Below are 20,667 nucleotides of genomic sequence, written 5' to 3'. Positions count from 1 at the left end.
TTTCTGTACTTGTTCTTGTAACTGTCTGCAATATGCAAATATCCAAGAAATTACTGTGTTTTTAACTTGTAGTTCCTTAGCACTTCATAGAAGGGAACCCACTCATGAGGTGCTCACATAATAACCTACTGCAGCAATGAGAAAATAGGTCAGGTATTGCAAGAGAGGCAGTCTAGGAATCTACCACTGGAAAATCAAGTCTGTCAAAGTATTATGCAGTGGTAGCATCAGAATGCAGACAAAAATCATCTGTGCAGCAATGGAGAAAGCTGCAGAAAACCATCTCTAATGTCCTGTCTCACAGGATGGGGTGGTGCCTTCCTGAGGCAATGACAAGAAACTTGTGCACTCCCCTTTTCCTTCCTCATTTGCATGAAATCCACTGATTTCATCCTGTCTGCTTGTGGAAAAAATAAATTCTTCAGGGAGGGGTTCCCTGCTGGCTTTTATGGGACTGTTAGGGAAGACTAAACCGGTTAAATGGATTGTTTTCTCTTGACATTGTTCTGTTAAATCAACAATTGTACACGGGGTGTGATGTGTGGCTTTTATCTTTGACTGGGCAGCACAGAGATGAAAACCTGCTCTCCCTGAGCTCAGGGGCCTGATCACTGTTGTGGTGTCCAGCCTGCCCTGTTCTGCAGCCAGGCCCCTGAAGCAGGGACATGGTGGGAGATGCACGGGGAATGCTCTGCAGCAAGGCTGCACCCCTGGAAAACTGCTCAGGGTGTCCGTGCAGGGGCTGTTGGGCAGTGAAGGGGGAGTTTAAAGGACTAATTTCTTTCATCCTGTGTTTTCTGCAAGTTTACTACAACAGGAGTACCACAGTGAGCTGGACTTCACCCACCCACCAGCCTGTGATTTGGAGTCAGATCTGTGTTGGTGACATCAGACTCCACATCACAAAACCAGAGAAAGTGACAGCACAGAATCATTTGAGCCTTGAAATTTTATTACCTTGTTTGCATCAACCAGTTATTCCTTTCAGCACCAATAAAAGACAAAAACCCCTCCATATTGTTTAAAATACCTTGTTTTTATCAGGTCTGTGATTGTGGTTTTCTTCCAGGTAAAGAAACCAATGAAAATATTTAAATTTTTCCTTTTTTTTAATACATTTATAACAAAATGTCAGAAGGTGTGTGCTTACCATATAAAAACATTAGGTTCCAGAAGGATACAATACCGAAAAATCATTGAAATAAAAAAAGTTTATTCTTATTACAGGACTTCTAAACCTCAGCAATAATACAAGTCTTTAAAAGCATCAAGATTATATTTAAAACAAAATGGCATGGAAAAGTGAGACCTTCAGTAACAATTTGACCCTCGTAATGGATAAAATTGGGAGGTTTTCAAAGTGCTTGAATTGTATTTCTGTCCTCAACCTGTAGTGCCAGGAGGAGACAAAACTGTTTATTTCTGAGCTGATGATATGTGCTGACACTGCTGTGCTGCTGTGTGATCCAGGGCAGCTCACACACCAAACTGGGGACAGTCAGATTGACTTCATCTGACCACCAAACAAAGGCCATTAAAAAAAATCCTTACTGGATTTCTGTGTTCCTTAAATCTTACTGTCTTACCCACAAGTAGGCCTGAGGGTCTGGCCAGACTAACTGAGAGTGTTTCTGGGATAAAACTTTGTCTGGTACTGGCACAAGGCAGGTGAACTCCTTCTGCAGCCAGCAGGACACAATTCGGGCTGCAGGCTTCTCCTGGAGCCAGGCTCTGGTAGTTCCTGTTTGGGTGTTTTAGGCAGCTTCTGCCAAGTGTCCAGGCTGGGATGGAGTAAAACTGAGCACCCCTGAATGAGTCAAGTGCCTTTTCCCCCAGCATGAGGCTGGGGGTACCTCCCTGGGCTCAGTTGCTCCATCTCCAGGGTGCGTTTTTCAAGTGATCTAAAATTACCGACTTTGTCAGGGCCTGACATCTTCAAAACTCCTGGAAATGCTTGGTTTTCAACTGCCCTCTTTGGGCCTTTTGTTCACTTGTTCTACAAGTGCTGTTGGAAAATGCAAACAGAACATGAGAAACAGATGTTTTATCTAGCTTTTATAAGAAGATGACACTTGTCTGTAGTATCCCTGGTGAGGGGCGGGTAATAAACCAAGCATAGTCTTATCAGTTCTTGAAGATGCCTGAAATCCCAGTACAAAGTGGAATAAGCATAGTAGACTAAGCTTAACTTGATTTCTTATAATATTCTACTTATAAATTGTGTCATGCTATCCATAAGCAAAGTAGGATTGACATCTGAAAAAGCTTTCCAGGGTTTGTTCTCCTGGGCATGGTCTCTTTACCCCAAGCCCTGCACCCCCCCTTTTTCTTAATGCAAATATTTTATTCTATAGTGGCTGCCTAAGGCCTGTGATGGTTGATATTGTGCCAGAACAGGCATTGTCTGAGTGGATTCTCTGTGGGGTGTTGGATGGAACTGTGGTGGCTGGAGTGGTTTAGGCAAAACTCATTTTTCTCCTGGAGGTCACTGTCGTGGAAGGGGAAGCCTGTTCATTCCAGCTCACTGCTACAGACACTCTCTGACCCCTGCAAGCTTTGCTGAGGCAGCAGAAGGCACAGGATCAATGCAAAAACCAAGGAGCATCTGTACAGTGATGCCACAATGCTGCACCTCCCAGCATCACTCCCTTGCAAAGCCACATCCCTAAAACAGTACATTAGAACTACTTACACTGGTTAAATGTGTGTGTATTGTATAAGAGAACATTTTACAACTAGCCAGTTCTTTAGCACTGAGGAACTAGGAACATTGAAATCTAAAACAGTTTACTTCAGATTTGAAGAAACATTTCTCAGCATATCTCAAAAGCTGATGAAAGTGGCTGATTTTTTGGTCAGCACAAAGCCACAGAAAGAATTTTAAAGTAATTTAGACCATGGTACTTTTACTGTAAATAATGTAACATTGTTTGGCAGTAGTTTTATGTCTGTATCCCACACAGTGTCAAATTCAGCTCCTGCAACTGATACTTGGTGAAATTGATATCAAATTTTAATTTACATTGTTAGGAAAACTATTAAAAATACCATACTTTGTAGTTAGTCTTACTACTGAGAAATATCTGCTGGACAGCACACAAATTGCTACTGGTACTGTTTGGGTTTTTTAAAAAAGATTAATAAAATACAAGCAAGGTAGAAAACAGGATTAAAAAGCATTGGTTTGGATACAAGTTTTTCTGAATTGACTGGAGCAATAAGAAACCCGAAAAACACACTGCACATATGTGCACCCTCTGTATAAAGACGGACATACAAAGTGGGAAACTGGTGGTGCACAGGGTTAGTACACTAAAGTCTTTGATTCTGTAAACTTGAATTCCTAATTTTATAAAAAGGGGAACTGAGTCTGGTTCAATTTTTTGAGTCCCCATGGGTTACACTTCAGACTAGCCCACGGTTTGGCACAGTACACTTTTAAGAGGCAGTCTCTGCTGAAGGAACCCCAGGACTGGAAAACGAGGCATAATGTGTCAAGACCAGGTACAGAGGGAGAGTGTGAGCAGTGGCCTTGCTGCCTCCTTGGAATTAGCCAATACTGTTAGTCCTGTACTCTCATGACTACTACGAGTTTCACTATTTGCAAAATCAGATCTAAGTACAAGTTCTGTTGTTTACTGTAGCTAACTAAGCAAGTTCCAAAAGCTGTGCAGACTGAGATTTCTAATTTAGATCTATTCTGATTTAGCTCAAGCTGATTCACAGCAAGTGTAAACTAAACCAAAACAAGAGCGTCCTCAGGAGTTTGTGGGCAGCGTAACTAAAACAGGTTACTTAATGGAGTACATCTAATATTGGGTTAACTCTTCTTAACGCAGGGTATTTGTAATGCAAGAGGAAATAAAACTAAACTAGAACAGGAAGTCGGCAGAATAAACTAAGTGAGGGTTAAAACAGAAGGGGTCTCATTGTTCTCCCAACAACACAAACCCTCTGAACTTAAATCCCTAAAAAAATGCCAAGTCTCATTATGGACCTGATTCTCAGGTTTTCATTACTTTTGTTAAGGTTACAGAGTCTGGGTCATGGGGACAAGATGGCAGAGGAGAGCCCTACATTTGAAGAGCTTTAATGGAAAGAACCGTGATTCAGATGGCAAGACCCCCATTCAAGTCTGTGGGTGCATAACAAATGGAGAATCATGTCTCACAGACATCAAAACAGCCTCTGTTCCTGGGAAGCAGTTACCTAAGGCCAAGAGTCACAATTCTGTTCTCTACTCTCCTTCTGGCCACGTTCCACTTCCCCTTTAAGTGTACTGATTCCTTTAGAAAATTGTCAGGTTATTCTGCCTTATCAATCATAATCTGTTCTACACCTTTCCCCCCCAAAATGTTTATTTTTCCTCTATATCTAACATGCATTTTACAATTCATTTCCCATTTACCCTTTCTAGCTAAGGCAGAATGTTGGCCCTGGTGTTACCAATGGTACTACAGGAATCTATTCACTCTACAGTAACATACATATTCCATACCATAATTCAGAACCGTCCCACACATGGGAAAGAAAAAACATTACAGGGAAACTATTTCATCTTAAGGGAATAAGTTGCATTTAGAAAGCTGAAGGCCTGATTCTGGAGTCATCATTCAGACAAAACAGTTCATAATTTCAGTGGGAACACAGCTGGAATGAGGGTGGGACTGTGTTCTTGAAGTCTCAATTCCAAATCTTTTAGTTATCCTTAAATCAGACAGGAAGATACTGGTCTGCAAATTGAAGAGAGTTGTTTGGTTTAAGGTCTACCTGTACTGACAGAAGGGTTCCAGTCCCAGGAGGTTTTGGCTGGGGCTGGTCTGTCCCTCCCTTCCCTGCTGCCCGGTTCCTCTGCCCGGTTCTCTCCGGTGCATGCAGTGCGGGCGCATGCGGCTGCTGCAAGCACGAGCTACGACTGTCACAGGCTAAAGAAAGAGAAAAAGCTGCGGCTTCGTAGTTAGACAAAGAAATGATGCAAAAAACCATTGAGCGGCACTAACTCACAGACTAAGTACAAACTAAATTGTGCTATATATTAGTATAAAAACATGTTTTAGTAAGAATGGCACTGGTTCAGAAGGAATTGGGACTTCCATCTTGGTTCCGTTCGGTCCACAGTGAGAGCATTGTAGTACAGGCCTGCCCTGTTGCCTGAGCCACTTGTGACAGTGGCTTTTGGCCACAGCCCCTTCCATTTCTTCCCTTTTTAGATCCACATTGTTGGTACTTTCTGGGAGTAGCCCAGGTCAGGTCTGGTCATCTTTCCTAACGTGGCACCAGAATAGTTCATTCTTATCCTCTGACATTTTTGGAATATCATTCATGTTTCCCTCTTTTAATCTCTCAGAGCTGGTCAGTTTTAGGGGTCATCCTCTCCCGTAGACACCATGAGACGCATTGCTACTGGAAGGTGGTCTGTCAGGCCTGCCAGCTGGGTAATAAAGCTGAACTCTTCCACTTCCTGCAGAAGGAGAACAAAAGAAAGATAAGAAGGCGAAAAATCTGTCTGTCATTCCACACATCAGAACTCAGCCTCTTTGAACTCCCTTAGTGTATTATAGAGGTGTGGGCCAGCCTGGTTTGGCTGGGCTAATGGAGAACTGCCACTCTGGGCATGGAGTGTGCTGCAGAGGATGAGGTGAGGCACTGGTAGCATGCAGCTGAGCTGGTCTGGATGAAATCTGTTACACCTTCCCTTTCCATTTACAGTAACATCACTGTTGTTCCAGACAGACTCATCTGCAGTGCTGCAGCAGGTGATCCATGTGCAGGGATGGTACATAGAGATGTGAATGAGCTCCTTGTTTTCATCATGGAGCTCTGTACAAGGCAAGGCCCTACATTAGGAAGCAGACTGCACCCTACAAGTTTTCTCTCTAGGTACTCCCTCATGTTAGCTTCTGCCTACATACTGCAGAGTTGTAACTTCAGTAGGTTTATACAGACATTAAAGAATGTCCAGACACTTGAAAACATTAAAAAATATTCAGACTGCAGGCACAGGAAAAGCATCAGGCAAAACAGCTAGGCAAAAGTTTAAAAGGAGTGAAATCAAGGTTGGTTGGTTGTTTTAGAAGAGCAGTACATCTATTAGTGCTGCTGCTGGAATCTTCAAAGCCAACTTTGTTATGTAGTAGCTTTACAAACATGATACCTGCATGCAGAAGTGGAAAATAGCAAAGCAACAGGTCCTCCCAGGAGTATGTGTGTTAAGCCAAGCAGAACAGGCTGCAGTGCCATTCAGAGAGTGTGTTGTGCAAGTTACAGCCTTTTTGGCTACTCTGAAACTCACCACTTTCCATTCCAGGTAGAGACCTTCTTCTGTATAGAGCATATAGTCAATCCTCCTCCCGTTTCCCTTCAGTGATGCCTTCCTCCCCTTCTGACTGGAACCATGGTTCTTGCTGGTGGGATAGACTAAGTATCCTTTCCTTCCTTCTTCACTTTCCAGCACCCTATTTCATTAAAAAAAAAAAAACAACAAACAAAGCAAGTTTTAATGTTTAAATATTTGCTCATCCTGGCTATTTGTGCATTACCCAGGGGTCTCTCCAAATCCCTGGTGAGGATAATCGTAGTCCCAAAGGACTGTTAAACCTGTAAAGCACATATTTTCCCAAATGTGATTTCCAGTGTGAGGCTGCTCTAACTGCTGACAGTGCTCTTAAAGCCTCATGGCAGGCTTGGTATCACTGGTGCTGTCCTGGAGCTCCACTGAGGCAGGAGAACAAACACTGAGAGGGGAACCTGCTGTCAGTGCTGTCAGGCAGCTCAGAGCCCCTCTGCTGATTTCCAGCACTGCTGAAACTGGAAGTTGTTTCCTGGATTGTATTAGTACAAACCTGAGCATTTTGACACAAACCTCTCCTTTCTGATCAGACCAACTCCTGAAATTACAACATCCAGCCTTACAGACAGGGTATGGCTGAGGACTGGTTTGCAGGAACACACCTCTGGGTACGTGGTGGGTGGTTTTAATCAGCATCAGATTACTGTGTCTTAGACCCCAAGCTCTTCCTTCACTAGAAATGACAGCCTAATTTACTTGATTCCGGTCTGTGACACTGCAAACTCCTCCACATGGAGGAGTTACTCAGCAGGTGTGTTAGCACTGCCCCCACCTTGCAAGGAGATTACCCAGCCCAAGGCCACAAACAGAAGCACTCAAAAGTGAGAATTAGTTTTCTAGGTACCAATCCTGTGTTCAAGGAAATAAGATGCTGCTCTCCCATTAAAATACTTATTTTGGGTGCTTAAACATTACCTGTAGGTTTTAAGCAGAAGACTGTTAAGGCCCAGAGCAACTCAATCTAACTTTGAACTGAGCCCAGCTTTGAATGTGACCTTGGACCGGGTACCCCACAAGGGTCCCTGTCACTCTGTTCTTACAGTAATCCTGTGCTGTTCTGTGCTGTTTTGCTGTTGTGTTGGATTTTGGGGGAAACTTGTTTTACCCTCCTGTGTCCTATTTAAAAGCTCTGCCAAAGCAGCACCGAGGGGAGCAGCCCCAGCAGTGTGAGCCAGAGCCGGGCTGGGACCCGCCCGTGCCCAGGGTGGCAGCAAGTCCAGCACAGGTGGGTGGCACAGCCCACACAGACAGGGGCTGCTCAGGCTGTGGTTTTGCTGTATCTGCCTTAAAATGCAAACTTTCAAAACCACCTCCTCAAAAATCTCCTTCCTTTACTCACCTGCCAAAACCTGAGCCCACGGTTCTGTGGTTTCCCTTGCAAGAGTTGATTGTGCCATTAAGGTGCATCAGCTGTTGCAGGAGAAACACTGAGCCGTGAACTTGGGCCCTAGCAGGCACAAAGTCTTTAATTTCACCTTGGGGAAAAAAAAAATCTTTTTGATCACCTGGTTGTTAAGACTAGACTTGGATGGGTTTTATGGAGCTGGGTTCAAAAATTTTTTTAATGCATACAAGTGAGAGTACAGAAAGGAGGAAAAACAAGGGGCAAGCACTCATGATATGTTTTAATGTGTGAGACTTAGATGGTTGCTTTGTCAGGTTTTGGGATTTTGGAAGGACCTGAGTGGTGGCAGAGGGGACTCAGCATTGGCTGCAGCTGATTAGGTCTGAGTAGTGTTATAATCTCTATGTTTGGGCCAATTGGTATGTTTGAGGTGCACTTGATGTGCTGCAGCAGATAACAATGACAAAACTGACTGTGTAGTCATTTGATCAGAACTTTTCTTAAACCCCCTTTGGATTTAGGGAGGTATTGAAAGTTCGTAGAGCTTATTGTAATCAGTTTATGAAAGTAAACTTTCTTTTATGTGTTGAAAGTAAACTTTCTTTTATGTGTTGCTTTGTTTTAATAAATAACTCATATAAAATTAACTTATTGTCTGCACTCCATTTTGATTCTCCAAAGAGCTCTTGCAAATTATTCACTTCCTTAGATTAATTTTCTAGGTTCAAGGAAGCAAGTTCTTTGATGATACTGACCTCTTTCAAAAATTGTATTTATATTTGGCAAAGCTAATTAAGTAACAAAATAGAAGAAACTGCTGATTAGCTCTGCAGCACTACTGCAAAAAAAAAAAGCAAACTTATTTGCATTAATTTAAGTCATTAATTTGTTTCAATTTCAGTTATGTCTTTTAAAAAGTCTGTGAGTGCTGCTATTCACTTAACTAATTGAAGGGAAATACTAATTTCAAATACATGAGGGAAGCAAATTGTAAATGTGCATGCATGTGCTGCTGCTGAGAACTTGCACCTCTCTGTGCACAGGGGTTTGCTCTTTGTCTCTCCAGGAAGTCACACAAGAACAGGACAGGTGGCTCAGCCATGCTGGCAGCTAAACCCTGACAATTTGAGGGAACATTTCTAATCATGACTGAGCACAGCTAAACCAATTTTATCCGAATAACTGTCTTGATTCATCGGATACAAAGAAAAGGAGAATGAAATAACTGGAACTTTGTTTTTCTTGACAGGGTTTCAGTCCCAAATGCCCCAGAACTGGAGTGTGAAAGCCCCGTCCCTGTGTTGGTGGCTTGTGTGCTGCTGACCCAGCTGCAGTGAAGGAGCACCAAGAGCAGTGACTGCAAAGGAGCCATAAAACAAAACTCCTTCATCCCAAACCTCGAGGGACCAGCTCTCATTCTGGCCAGGAGCACCTGAGCTAAGGAAGACTTTTCTCACTGGTATTGAAGCTTTTAGCCCAGAACTGTGAGCCCCTGTCCAGCAGAGGAGACTAGAAAAAAAAATCACATTTAAATTTTTTCTTAGATATGCTGGAATGTGCTGTCCTAGGCCTGCCTCTGGTCAGGATTCAGAGATAAAACTGGCTTTATTCCAGTGCTTAACTTAAAGATGACAGTCATCTCTGTGAGATGGGATTATTTGTGTGCAATTCTTGAAGCCTTTCTGAGCAGAATCTTGTGTGGATTCCAGGACTCTGGCAGGGCCCAGGTTGTTACATCTAGCTAATTAATTGTTTGATAATTGTAAATGACTTGCTCATTATTTGTACCAAGTCTATTGTTCTAGTTTGATGGTTTATGTACACTGTGCTTAACACAAAATACAGAGTTAAGAACGAGATGTTCTGCTGCTTTTATGGCCTATTTATTTTAGTAGTGTGAAATACTTAATTTTATTTATAAACCAAAGAAGAGTGCTGATGAAGAAATACTTCTCAGGATAGCTGACATTGCCAATTTAAATGTCTGTAAAGCTTTATCAAAGTTTATTATGAAAAAATTTGAGAATGGATCAATTCTAGGCAGTACTTTGCTTTGCTGTGTATATGAACAATATTTGTTAGCTAGATAGTGCCCCACAGCCACTGTGCTATTTAACATTTAAAGGTCTTTAAAGCCCAGATTCCATTAATTGCTTTAAATTTCCTGGAATCTCCTTGCAAATTCCCTGTTTGCCAGTCCTTTGCAGAGACAGCAGGACAGGCTCCCTCGGCCTCCCATGGAAACCATGGCTCTCCAGTACAGAATGCACATGCAGAGCCCTGTCTGCCTGCAGAGCTGCAGAAAGAGCCAGGGGAAATTACATTCTCATATAGGTTATTTCATCAGTGCAAAAGAACTATAACACATTGCAGAAAATTGAAAGCCACCTTAGCAGGCAAGAAGTTTTATGTATATTCTCTTCCCAGCACTCAAGGCTATTTTTCAGTTGTGACAGCCAGAGGTGCTGTGCATGCCTAGAGGTAGCAGAAGTAATATTCTTAATTTGTTATTGATTATTTGATGGCTCCCTATTTAATCAGTCATGTATTTGTCAGTGGAACGTAATTGCTGAACACAAGTAACTCTTCAGGGAAAAAAACATCATACCCCAAAAGGAATTTTGTGACACATTGTTTGAAGAGGCCACTTTAAAACACAGGGTTTGTTTGGGGTTTGGTTTGGCTTGGTTTGGTTTTCTTAGGGAATGAAGGGGGCTAGGTTTTGGGATTTTTTTTAATTCTCCAAACCTGCTCTTGGAGGCATAAAATAAAATGTTACACCTGCATACAGGTTTGCATTAGCAAACTTGATTGTAGAGTCAAATTACCTTATTTTTGCTTTCCAGAAATCCCTTTCACATGTACTGAAGTATTGGTTTTAATATATGAATAGAAATGTCTGGAAAATTTGTAATCTCTGAAATGTGCAAAGCAGGATTCACTGCAAAAAATTTTTATTTTGGATGTAAACTAAAGCCAAACTTGATGCCTAGAATTCAATTTCTTTGTTCAAAACTGAAAGAAATTTTCAGGGTGTGGCCTCACTTAATACATTCAGCCAAGTGTCCATCTCTGCCATGAAGTGTACTGTGCTTGGTGAGTAATTACATCAACTTCCTATATGTACCATTTCCATTATGTGTGTCAACAGAAACATCTGGACTGACTTCTTAATTTAAACACCTTTACCTCTGTAGTATATATTTTGGTAATGCATAGTTGAACATCTTTTATATATATATATATAACTAACATCTGTTAGTCATGATGCTGAGGTATTTATTTAGCACAGTAAACTTGTCTTCATGCTAGAGAAGGTGACAAAAAGATTGCCACATTCATTAAGTGCTGCTCTAAAAAGTACAAAGCTTATTAATTTCTCTCCACTGGCATATTATTTAACAAATTGTTATTTAAGAAATTTATCTTAAGACTTCTGCTATTTAAGATTTTTTTGTATTTCTCATAACTCCCTAGCTCAAGCCACAGACACCTGTTTCTCAGTATCAAACACTCTAAATTTAGAGTTGATGCTGCACTAGGATCACTGGGAGATGCTGAGCCATAATTTTAGTTCTGTCTGCTGTGCAGTTTAGTTCCTGTCTGTGTTTGTGGGCTGGTGTTCTCAGGTGTATTGAACCCTGCAGTGAATGGGTAACTCAGTAGTTGTTGGGCTGGGGCTGGTGTTTTAAACTTTGTGGGGTTTTTATTTAAGAAAAACTACATTTCCTTTTGGCTGCCCTTTGCAGTGCTGTGACCTCAGAACTGGCTGCCTGCAGAGACTTTCAGACAAGCTGTCCATGTACTGTTTTTGGGAGTGCTTGGGGTTTCTTGTGCTGTGGGGCTGCCCAGACAGGACCAGCTCTGGAGACAAAGAGACACTGCCTGCAGCTCTCTCATCCTTCCACCCACTGAAGCCAACCCTATTTGACTTAGAGAAAGTCTCTTTTCCTGCCCCTTTTATCCTCTTCCCCAAACACTCCTGGGTAAAAAATTTGATTATTTGTTTTGTTTTCAGTCCATAAAATACCTCTCAGTCCGAACATCTGAAATGTTAAACAGCAAGCAATGAACTTGCTTTTTTACAGAACTGTCTAAAATGTGTGGAAAGGTTAGGAATTGCATACTTCTGTAGGTTATCTGGGGTGCACACTTCTTCATCATATAATCCTTCAGGATCCAACAGGGTACCTGTGAACAGAAAGGGAGATGTGAATGTCCCAGCATAACTCCTGGGATGTGCCTCTTGGGAAGCTTGCAGAGGCACAGGTGTGGGAGGGAGGGGTCTGCAGTGTGTTCACTCCTCTCTCCAGACCTGCCTCCTACCTGACACCTTGCAAATGTCTCCACACTTCCACTTTCTCAGCCCCCATGACTCTAATTTGTTTTTCTCCTGCCACAGAGTAAAGCCTGGTTATTTCAAAATTCTACTTAACTTTAGTATCTTCAGTTATTAAAGCTCCTCTGGAGAAAGTATTAATTCCTTTTCTAAAACTTCAGTGAGTTCAACTGAGTGTCAAGAGGTATTAATATCTCAGAGTTGCTATAAATCTTTTATAATACAAACCTTACAAACTCGTGGAGTTGATTTGCTTTGTTACATTCTCACTGACAGTATTTATTGAGAACCAAAGGGAAGACTCTGAGCAGAAGCTGCAGACTTTCACTGCATGCACAAAGTACAGAAACAATAAATTGGCTACCTTCCCCTCCAAGTAATCTAGAGATTATTTTAAAGAGACTATTTGGGGAGGGCATTCAAGTAGCATGATGCATGACTTCTAGAATGTGGAATGCAGTTCAAGGTCTCTGGTTCTTAATTATCATTCTACAAGATATTGTTAAAGTCTGTGAAATTTATGGTCTAGAAATACCCCTTATAAACATTTGTCCTCCACCAAACTCTTCCTGCAGGTCAGCTGAAGCAGCTGCTGCTTGGAGCAGGCTGGGGGTGCCAGAAGGGAGGTGTCCCCACCCCGGGAGCTGGAGAAGTCTTACCGATTGCCCAAGGCTTGTCCTCCCCAGGACCAACTCGACACGGGTCTTTGTAGTGTGTAAACAGAGAATGCTGCTGCTCCAGCTTGTCCTCTGCAGGGAAAGAACAACCCCAGGAAAAGACACATCAGCTCCTGGTTGTGAACATGTGCACAGCTCTGTGTTCTGCCACAGGAGCAGCACCAAGCCCTCGTTTCTCCTCAGTAGAATCCGAAATACACGGGTTTGATTTGAGTCACTTCAGCCACAGCGTTCCTGCACAGCAGGATCTTGCCTCTGTCAGAAACTGCAGCAAATGCTTGCTATTAACAGTGCTTTCCTATGCTTTCTTACAAAGTCTTTTCAGCGGAAGATACTTTTGGTAGTTTTCAGCTCTAAGCTGAAGTGGAAGTGTTTCGGTGTGCCTCCTCCCTCTGCCACTGCCATTGTTTGCTTACACAGTACAAAACTCTTGTTGAGACAGAACACCCCGAGGAGAGCTGGGCTGGCTTCCCAATGGCGAAGGAAATGCCTGCTTGTGGGCTTAGTTACACATCTCAAGTCTGAAGAGAAAACATCAGGCTTTCTTTGCTCTAGAAGAATTCACTGACTGAATGTTTTCCAAGTTATAACAGATCAGAGAAAGGACAGGGGATTGATAATTTGCTTGGGATGTTATCTACAGCATTAAAGCCATTCTAAACATAATCAGCATGACTATCAAATTTTAAATTGAATTCTTCCTAGTTGCTACAGTGCTCCTTGCATTGAAAGCATACAGCCCATCAAGCTCCTAGGATCACTTGGTAAGAAATCCACAAAATTGCACACACCAGCATTTCAAACCCTGAGCAAACCAGCAGGTTCCAGTTCTGTGTGTGCTGCTTATCAACACAATAACCATAGCTGGGAAAGAAACTGGAACCTGCAGTTTGCCTTTGCTGAATGGCAAAAAACCTGCAAAAGCTCCTGAAAACTTCCTCACGGCACTTACAGCTTTTACAAGGCTAAAACACCTTAGCAGCACTCGAAGGCTCTCTCTTGGTAGAATATTCACCTCAGTTTGGAGCTGCTGCTGTTGTGTATTTGCCCCTGTCTATGCCAAGAGCACGTGTGAAAATGGGAAATAAAGTCCAAAACAAAACTCTGAACTGTGAGCTGAGTCTCTCAGAGCCCAGCTCACACACCAAGGATCACAACAAATCTCCTGTAAAAGGCTGGTCTTGCCAAGGAAGGAGCTGCTGCTCTCCCTGCTGAACAAAAAGGTGGAGTGAAGCAGTGCTGTGCTCACAGCTGTCAGCTCGTTTGCCATTTTGTTATTCAGAGTTTTTGTGCAGCTGACTGACAGTTCATCTGGCTCATTACATCTTTCCACCTAGCTCTCAGTCTTGAGAACATGCTCAGAACTGCAAGGAGATTGAAAAACTAATTTTTCAGGGAATCATGGAGTTGTAGCAGATGACTGGAAGTCTGACCCTCCCTAAATTCTGTGTTGCCATGTGGGCAACACAGAGAATTGCTCTTTCTGTCTGAGCAGCCAATTGGTTTGTTTAATGTTTATGGAAAAGTAGAAGATGAAATCTGCCATTTTTCATTTATCCAAGTTTTCCCTTGTTGTATCATACGTCTACAGAATCTCCCTCAAAACCAAGATAGATTAAAAAATATTATTCTACAACAGTGGGACCATGACAAGTCAGAGCTGATGACACAAAACTTTGCCCATCTGATTGGAAGGCTTTTTTTCTTATGCTAAAACATTTAAAACCATAATAGACTTTTACATAAGTCAGTCCAAAGCAACATGACAGTAAGGAACTTTCTGATAACATTCCCACTAAGTGTGAATTCCCTGTACAAATGTTGCCATAATGTTCTGTAAAGCTGGAGGGGAAAACTGAGTTCCAGAAAATTTGTCATAAGCATAAGGTCATTCATAGACCTAAAGATCTTTGAAAACTGTACTGCCAATATAACTAAGAATAGAAGCTTGATATTCATTGAAACATTAATTAGCTGTTGCATCAGTTTGTGGGAAAGGATACAGAAAATCACAAAGAGAATTACAGGAAGCTGATTATTGTTTTAAAAAAACTTAAGATACTCAATTAACCTATAATGCTAGCAAATGTCCCTAAAACAATGAGTAATGTAAAAAGGGAGGAGAGAACTTTAAAATATTGCATTAATCTTGCTTAGTACATATGGAAAGAAAGCAATCCAAAAATAAAGAAAAATAAATAGCCAGCTTAATTCCAGTTTCCAGGCTGGGTGCATTTTAAAGGGGAGGGTGATATAAATGTCAAACATAGCAAAGATGAAAATTAATTTTTATAACCTATTTTTCAGTCCTCTTTAGCAGTAGTTGCAATGTTTACAACTATTATTTCCAAAAGCAAATTGTTATTTTTGCTTTTTCATTAAAAAGACAGCTCAGAATTGCATTAATTATGGTCTGTGCTTCTTGTGAAAGATCTTGGGTAGAGTGCCAACACTTCTCAGGTGAAGAGTCCTGACCATATGTTCTGCCTCACAGCTTCACTCCCATCTCTCTCTCCTGGTGCTGCAGAGCCCATTCATTCTCCATTTGTGATCTGACTGGGCAGTCTCCCATTTCTTTGCAGCAGCTTGTTTATTTCCTGGATGGACACCTTTGCCTCCAGGCCACTCCATCCAGCCAACAACAGTGCAAGTGAAATAGTGAAATCACAGCAGATGTGGCTCTTGTGTCCCCAGCCTGCCTTGCCCAGCACTGCTGCAGCTCCTGTGGGGCAGCTTGGGCAGATTCAGATCTCTCCTTGACCATTTCCTTCCTCTATTCCCTCAAAACCTCACCACCACTGCTGCATTATTCTTCACCCTAAGAAGGGTTTGTCTGACTCCAGCATTCTGTAGCCATCCCTGCTCCCCTCACCAGTGTGAGCACGGGCCAGCACTGGGACCATTCTGAGTTTACTTTGGAGCCTAAGTTGTGATGGATTTACTGTTTGTACATGAGACCTGGAAACGAGTGACAGAAGGGCTGGGGTTTGAGCTGGTGGTCTTTTCTACCAAATTTTGCTAAAATCCTCCATTTCAAGTGTCTGATACAAGTAATGAGATTAGAGGTAACAGTCTGGGGGTGGGGGGTTTAGCTCAGACAATGCTGTTATTTAAATTGCTTCTGGTACAGTTGTTGCTCTCTATCTCAGTTACCCGAGACTTATAAAAACTACAGAATCCCCTGGGTGCTGTTGCCCAATCCACCTGTTCATCCACAAACCCTGATCTGAATTGCTGGATCCCACTTGGGATGCAGCCTGAGCTGCCCTGGGCAGTGTCCCTGGGATGAGCCCCTCCCTGTGCCTGCCCCGTGCTCTGTGTGCAGCATCTCAGTGGTGGCCCCTCAGCCCAGCCTCTGAGCCACTGCCAGGACCAGAGGCTCAGGGTGTCCCCCAGCCCCTCTGAGCCATGTGCCAGCCCCAGCCCAGCAGGGAGCTCTGCTGGGCTGCACAGAGCAGGGAGGCACAAAGGATGCACCGACACAATGCTCTGCGCTCCACACTGGCAATTTAACTGTTACACAGCATAATATTCATGTTTGGAAAAAGCTCCCATCTGTGTGAGTTCACCACCCATTAATTATGGTTTTGTGGATTTCTTTTTCTAGTACCCTCAGCATCCAATTAAAAGAAAAAAACAAATTTCTTAAAAAAACTCAAAAGTACATAGCATCAGTTAATTTTTTTTTCCAAGGCTGATTCAGCAAAGTTGAATTCTCTCTACAGCATTAGTCTTCTATGTCTGCATATAAGTACTGCATCAATTTACTACTTTTTCTCTGCAAAAATCCCATACATGTCTCTCATCAGTAACTAGAACTGTTGAGCAGTAAATGTCTACCTAATTCAAGTAAAGCTAAACCCCTGGATCTGTCCTCGTTATTGCTACCACAAGTCACAAATTATTGCTCTTTGTGCCTTAAAACCCATCATGCTTAATAATTCCACAGAGCTCATGGGATGAGCCAAAGGGAGTAGCTCACACTTAAAGCTCATACCTATTTTAGAAGTGTCTGCAGCAATTAAGTTTTTCCTAGCAAAAGCCAGTCACAATTTAGTATATCGTCACATACTGCTATAATCCACAGGGATCAAGAACATTCCTATTCCTTTTCAGGACTGGTAGACACCAGGAAAACTCAAACCTTATCTTACCAGAGGAGCAGTTATCAAAGTTGAGATCTCCACAGAGTACATCAAAAGCCACCAGCTCCTCTGGATTGGCTGTACTGGAGGAGGAGGTAGATTTTCTGAATTCTGACAGCCAATCTTGAAGCATATCCAGTTGCTCACATCGAACAGTTGTGTCTCCTGTAGCAAACAAGCAAACAACCAAAACAAGGAGTAAGGCCTCCTGTTAGAATGTTACTCAGCCACATATGAGCTATTGGCAGACATCCTGAGAAAAAGGCTGCAAGATAAGAAATGGTGTGGCCAGAAGAGCACTCATAGTGCTGAGCCTGTTAGGAGCTCCATCAGGACTCACACTTTCTGGTGATTTTAAGTATCTCCTTCTGCAACCAGGCACGTCTGAAGAAATGAGAGGACAAGTTCCCTGTGCTGCAGACAACCACCCAAAACAATGATGCTTCTTGTCATAGGAGAATCTACTGCACTACATCTGTAATCAGGAATTCAGAGTTAAAATCCTACTTCAGACAGAACTAGACAGTATGTTCTGGGGTAAATCACTTGATCTTGCTTTTCTTTCTAATTTTTAAAAAGGAATAGCCCTTCAAGTGTAAATAGTAAACACACATCAATGGTACATTTAGCTTACTTGTAATGTAGTAGTCCATCTGAGGAAGGGTTCTATTTATGGTCAAGAGGAGAATACCTAAACTGGAGGTATTTTTTCATCTTTTTAAAGGAACATGTTGGAAACAGGTTTAGGTAGGTGGAAATCCAGAAATAAAGAACAGGATTCTTTTCATCAGTTCTGGGGATTTATGCCAGGATGTGCCTTGTTCTGCATGGAAGGGTTGAGATTGATTGGTTGCCAAATGGAACCATCTGACACACAAGCCAGCTCTTTAATCACAGCAACTAACCACACAACTTCAAGCATGTCAGGTGGCATGAAGTCTAACAAGAAATTATTATTGTCTCTCTCTTACAATGATTACAGCAAATCATTTTGATACGGACAAAGGAGCAGAAAGATACATTCTAGAAACAATTCTTTACCATATCATCTTTCCTTTTTTTTTTAATTGTCTCTAGGGTTAACAGCTACAGTTTTGCTTGTTTCAGACTTTTAAAGATACATCAAATAAGAAAAACATTACTTTTCTTCAAAATAAAACATTTGTTTTCAAATGGCAGAATCAGAAGGAAAAGCAGCAAGCCCAAAATTACTTAGTCTGAGTAGAATTTTACTTTGACATCATTTGCTACTTTGTAAAACCTGTTTAGTTATGTATGTCCAGAGCTTCTTTCAGAGGCCACTGTGGAGATGGTGAATATTTAAGCCTGCACCCTCACAGTTTATTAATCACTCATCTCAACTGCATCTGTCACCAGGACTCTTTAGAGACTCTTAAATAGTGAGCTCTGCAACATTAGCACTGTCACTGCATTAGCACACACAGGCTGCAGCCACTAGGGCTTCACCTTCCTACCACTATTACCCTGTGAAAGGTTGGAATTTCAACATCATCTCGGGGCAGGGGTGAGCAGGCAGGTGTTAAAGCAACAACAAAGAATCAGAAATGTTCAACCAAGGATTATTTGATACAATGCTAAATAATTAAAAGATATATTGAAAAAGCCATGACTGGGTAAAGAAGGTTTTAAATAGATTCTGACACTGACTCATCTCTTCAGGCTGGTAATTCCAACAGCAGAGAAACTATTTTTTTTTCCTTCTGTTTATGTTATTCGTAACAAACCTTTACTAGCTGGGCTGTAATATAAAGGCAGATATGTTTCCTAGATCTATTCCCTAACCTACAGTTTCTAATTACTTGTACCTCAGATTCCCATTGTGCCCTACTCACACAGCCTGGGAAAGCCCCTGCAAGGACAGCACAAGAAAGCCCCACAGTGAAGATGGAGCTGAACAAAAGCACTGGAAATAGGTCATGTGGAATAAATGGAGCCTGGAGCAGGTGACACTCACTACAAAAGGTGTGCGTGACTAACAGATCCTCCCTGCTTAGCTAAAGACAGGGGAGAAATTACAGATTCATGGCATGTGTGAGCTTGTGAAAGGGTCCTCATCCAGCCCAACCCTTCTGCCCAAGCAGGGATCCCCCGCAGCAGGTTGTTCAGGGCCATGTCCAGCCAGGTTTAGAAAATCTCTATAGTTGGAGGCTCCATAACCCCAGGGTAGCCTGTTGTGGAGCTTTGTCATCCTTGCAATAAAAACCATTTTCCTGTGTTTAAATGGCATTTCAGTTTGTGCCCAGTGCCTCTTGTCCCATTACTGGACCCCAGTGAGGAGAGGCTGCCTCCATGCTCCTTGCACCCTCCCATCAGGTATTTACACTTGGACAAGAGCTTTCTCCTCCTGAAGCTGTCCCAGCTTTCTCTTTCCTGGTGAAGCTCATTCAAATTCATGGACTGTCCTCCTTTCGCAGCATCTGAATCTTCCTCTCCTGTCTCCTCTCCCTAGGCTGTACTTTTTCTGATCTGCCATTTTTTCCTCACAAGGAACTTTTAAGCATGGTGCTTGTTGACAAGAATGCAGTAAAATCTCATTCCCCACCAAGTCCCAATTACATAAATTGCTTCATTTTCTAAGATGCACTTTTACATTCCTGAATGGCCAGGGATGTTTCACTCATTTTCTGTGTGTTATCCATCTGGCATGGCTTTACCAAATGAGAAATAAAATAATAGGCCCATTACCACATGGGCATAAAACTCAGGCAGCAACCTGTCCCAGATCAGCATGAAAAATACAGCAAGCCCACTTGACTGAAACACAAAAAGGTAAAATTTTCCAACAGAAAAATCTTGAGAATGACAAGAGACACACAGGCAGAATGATGTTGAGTCTGGTAAGATGCATTATTGTTATAGAGAAGCACTAACTGCATAGTGAATACACCTCTCTCTGAGGATGCTGAGCCTTTGTACCAGCCCTGTACAGCTTTTAACCTCAGGGCTCACAGGTAAACCTTGGAGCTCTGGGAACATGACTTCCATCTGTCTTTAGCCAAGAGTGGACTTGTGACAGCCCAGCATCCCTGACTATCCCCACTGGGGGTCACAGGAGTAATTGCCCTTCAGGGCACCACTGGGAGCAGGGGCATACAGCCAGCCACACTTCCAGGACACAAGATGGGATCTCTCTACTGAATCTCTCTAATGAATGGTTTGAATGTAATTGTTTTCTGAGCTTTATATTATCCAGCTCACTGCAGCTCTCAGCAGGTACTGCCTGTATCCACATGCAAAAGTCACTACTCAGGCCCCAATCTCAGCAGCTCCCAATGATCAATAACTTTGGAGATGAAGATAAGTGAACTCATCAAGGCACCCAAGTAGAAGAGAAGCCAAAGTTGCATCCAGCACACTCAGGGAAACAAACAGTTCAGTAAATACTAACAGAGGAGAACTGGTTAGTAACTCCCAGCAAAGGTTCAACATCTTAAACATTCAGATAGAATCAGTGATCTGACTGCCACCAGGGATTGGCCAAAGAATACAGATTTGTGCTAATTGCTCTGCACTCTTTTCTTCAGTAACTGGCCTGGAAAAATGCACATAATTGTGTCGTGATTGGTTCCTGCAGCCAGCATTTCTGAATTCTCTGAAAGCTCCTTTCAGCTTCAAATTTTGTAGAAGGATGAAAGGGTAATATGGGAAACTTCAGCCAGCATAAATAAATACTTCACCTTTGTTCACTGTAGAATAATCATACTTGCCCTTTCCATTCACTTTGGAAACCCTTGAGTGAAACCCTGGCTTTAGTTAGAACTCAGGAAAGAATTATACACTGACTGCTCTAT

The 20,667-nt window shown here is 42.3% G+C and overlaps 1 protein-coding gene across 2 annotated transcripts in view; it reads right to left on the bottom strand.

Moving 5' to 3' along the window:
• Positions 1–931: 931 nt before the first annotated feature.
• Positions 932–20,667, bottom strand: part of SMPD3 (sphingomyelin phosphodiesterase 3) — a 102,248-nt gene continuing 82,512 nt past the window's right edge. For both annotated transcript variants that reach the window (XM_021535247.2, XM_077786336.1), the window contains exons 4-8: positions 16,865–17,020; positions 12,693–12,782; positions 11,822–11,885; positions 6,293–6,455; positions 932–5,461 (exon numbers count right to left, since the gene is read on the bottom strand). In XM_021535247.2, the coding sequence (XP_021390922.1) occupies positions 5,360–5,461; positions 6,293–6,455; positions 11,822–11,885; positions 12,693–12,782; positions 16,865–17,020 (575 nt within the window). In that variant the 3' untranslated portion in view covers positions 932–5,359. The remainder of the gene's footprint in view (positions 5,462–6,292; positions 6,456–11,821; positions 11,886–12,692; positions 12,783–16,864; positions 17,021–20,667) is intronic.

The sequence above is a fragment of the Lonchura striata genome, chromosome 13, assembly GCF_046129695.1.
Source record: "Lonchura striata isolate bLonStr1 chromosome 13, bLonStr1.mat, whole genome shotgun sequence".
Lineage (NCBI taxonomy): Eukaryota > Metazoa > Chordata > Aves > Passeriformes > Estrildidae > Lonchura > Lonchura striata.
This window is presented reverse-complemented; position numbering and strand designations above follow the sequence as displayed.